This window comes from Nanorana parkeri, unplaced genomic scaffold, assembly GCF_000935625.1.
Source record: "Nanorana parkeri isolate BGI_ZX_2015 unplaced genomic scaffold, ASM93562v1 scaffold2894, whole genome shotgun sequence".
NCBI lineage: Eukaryota > Metazoa > Chordata > Amphibia > Anura > Dicroglossidae > Nanorana > Nanorana parkeri.
This window is the reverse complement of record NW_017309162.1, coordinates 66,936-69,325: the sequence shown is the minus strand read 5'-3', so window position 1 is coordinate 69,325 and position 2,390 is coordinate 66,936. Positions and strand designations below refer to the sequence as shown.

Below are 2,390 nucleotides of genomic sequence, written 5' to 3'. Positions count from 1 at the left end.
CGGCAAAAAAAAACCCGTGCGTCCAAAAAAAAAAAAAAAAAAGGTACTTTCACTTTTTTTTGCGAATGCCGCGCAGATGTAACCCCATTTAAATCAATGGGGCTGCGCAGGAATCACTGTGTGCACTAGCACACGATCGAGCGCGTTCCAGGTGTCGCGCAGGTCTGAACCAAGCCTTAGAAGCTGGAAGACGGTGTGCCAGGTAAGGTAGTTGAAGGGCAGCAATGGACAGACTTCCGCCCCTGGCTCTCAGGATGAAGACATGAATATGCACATTTATAAGACAGAATGTATTGTCGCAATTCTCGGCTCTTCCTGTTACGTTGATGACATCATCATCCATCACAAATTCCTGTTCTGAGGGGGAAGTTTCATAGGAATACATTACCAATCCAGAGATATACGCATTATGAATAAACTATATTCTTCCTACAATTCTGTGTAGTTGTCTAACTTTCAGTGTCACAATGAAACCCATTTTATGTGATTGAACAAACATCCTAAAATTCAGCTTATTCACTTGGGACTCCTCAACATTGCAGGGGTATCCTCTCCCCATACTAGACACTGCAGGGGTATCCTCTCCCCATACTAGACACTGCAGGGGTACCCTGTCCCAATACTAGACGCTGCAGGGGTATTATGTCCCAATACTAGACGCCGTCTCGACATTAAACCCTGTTGGGGTATCCTGTACTGACACTACACTACAGACAGGATAACCCAGTAGTGTTTAAAGTCCAGATCATAATGGAAGTGCCGTCATTTTAAGCAAGCCGCCAGCAGAGTTCTGAGTAAGCTTGAACACTGCTTCACACTTGAAGTCCTCTATTATCTGTAATATCCCCAAATGGAGCTGAAGATACCTCTAACCATCCTGTGCTGTAACCTGAGGCTTATTTTGTAGGGGATACAGGTCCGCCCTATCTGTGCCATGCGTGTACTTTACGTTATGTCCACACTATGTATAGATCTGCAGGAGAGCATGATGAGAAGAGAATGACATTTATTAGATTTGACCGTCCTGGTCATTGATTGTACATGGGAGGTCTCTTGCTGTAGCACACATTATGCTTCATGATGGGGTCCCCGACTGGCATTTTCACTTTGCACCACTTAAGTCCTTTCTTGTAGATTGGCCGAGCGCTGGACACAGACCAGCGAGTCAGATACCTGCAGGGGGGGGAGAATTCCACACAGACATTAATATACACTGTATAATATAGTGCAATGGGTGAGGATGATAACAGTCCAGTAGAAGGGACGCTGGACCGGGCCAATCAAACTGAATGCATAATGAAAAATCTGCAGTGAAAAACCACATAACAAACCCATCTAGTCACAAGCAAACCTCCACTTCCCCTGTAAGGGCCAAGTTGACTCCACTACTAACAAAGTCTTCCTATTGGTTCTTTAATGTGATGGGTAGACTCTGAGACCTGCAGAGAAACTCATGGGACGGAGCCAAGCTCGGCCTCTACAGGAAACGTTCCGATCGGCATATGACGTCATCTGCATGTAACTGGATCAGCGGACTGACAAAATCTACGACGTTTGAGTTACCCATGTCTGTGATACCTGATAAATTCTGGTAAAGATCCATAAAGACAAGGTCTGACCAGTTTGGTGTCCTACACAGAGCCCTGACCTCAACCCTACTGAACACCTTTGGGATGAACTGGAATTGTGATCCAGGTCTTCTCATCCAACATCCGTACCTGACCTCACAAATAGGTACACACTCCAAAATCTTATGAAATGTGGAAGGATGCCAATGGTTTGGGAATGGGACGTCCACCAAGCTGATACTGATGTGATGGCCATGGGTCCACAGGCTCTTGGTCATACAGTGTAGCTTTACATTAAACCAATGTCACTATCACAGAGTTTGGATCAGCTTTTGTATTCGGTAAATATAAGTTGCTCTGGGGAACCCCAAACAATGGTGTGAATTCTGGTAGAAGTCTACCCATATTAAATACTTAATTATGTGGAAGAGAACATGGCAAAAGCACCACCTCGTCCCGTGGCTGAAAAGAGACAGAGAGAAGGGGCGTGGAAGGGGGGTGGGGAGGAGGAGTGGAGAGGAGACAGGAAGTACGGGCTGAGAGGAAAAGTGGGGAAGGGACAGTGTGGAGGAAGAGTGGAGAAGGGAGAGGAAGTAGGGGCTGAGAGGAGGAGTGGAGAAGGGATAGAGTGGAGGGGCTGAGAGAGGGGTGTGAAGGGACAGGAAGTAGGGGCTGAGAGAGGAGTGGGGAAGGGATAGAGTGGAGGGGCTGAGAGAGCGGTGTGAAGGGACAGGAAGTAGGGGCTGAGAGGAGGAGTGGGGAAGGGATAGAGTGGAGGGGCTGAGAGAGGGGTGTGAAGGGACAGGAAGTAGGGGCTGAGAG

The 2,390-nt window shown here is 47.3% G+C and overlaps 1 protein-coding gene across 1 annotated transcript in view; it reads right to left on the bottom strand.

Moving 5' to 3' along the window:
* Positions 1–989: 989 nt before the first annotated feature.
* Positions 990–2,390, bottom strand: part of MRPS18A (mitochondrial ribosomal protein S18A) — a 17,634-nt gene continuing 16,233 nt past the window's right edge. Inside the window, exon 6 of the mRNA XM_018574349.1 lies at positions 990–1,173. Within this exon, the coding sequence (XP_018429851.1) occupies positions 1,029–1,173 (145 nt within the window). The 3' untranslated portion in view covers positions 990–1,028. The remainder of the gene's footprint in view (positions 1,174–2,390) is intronic.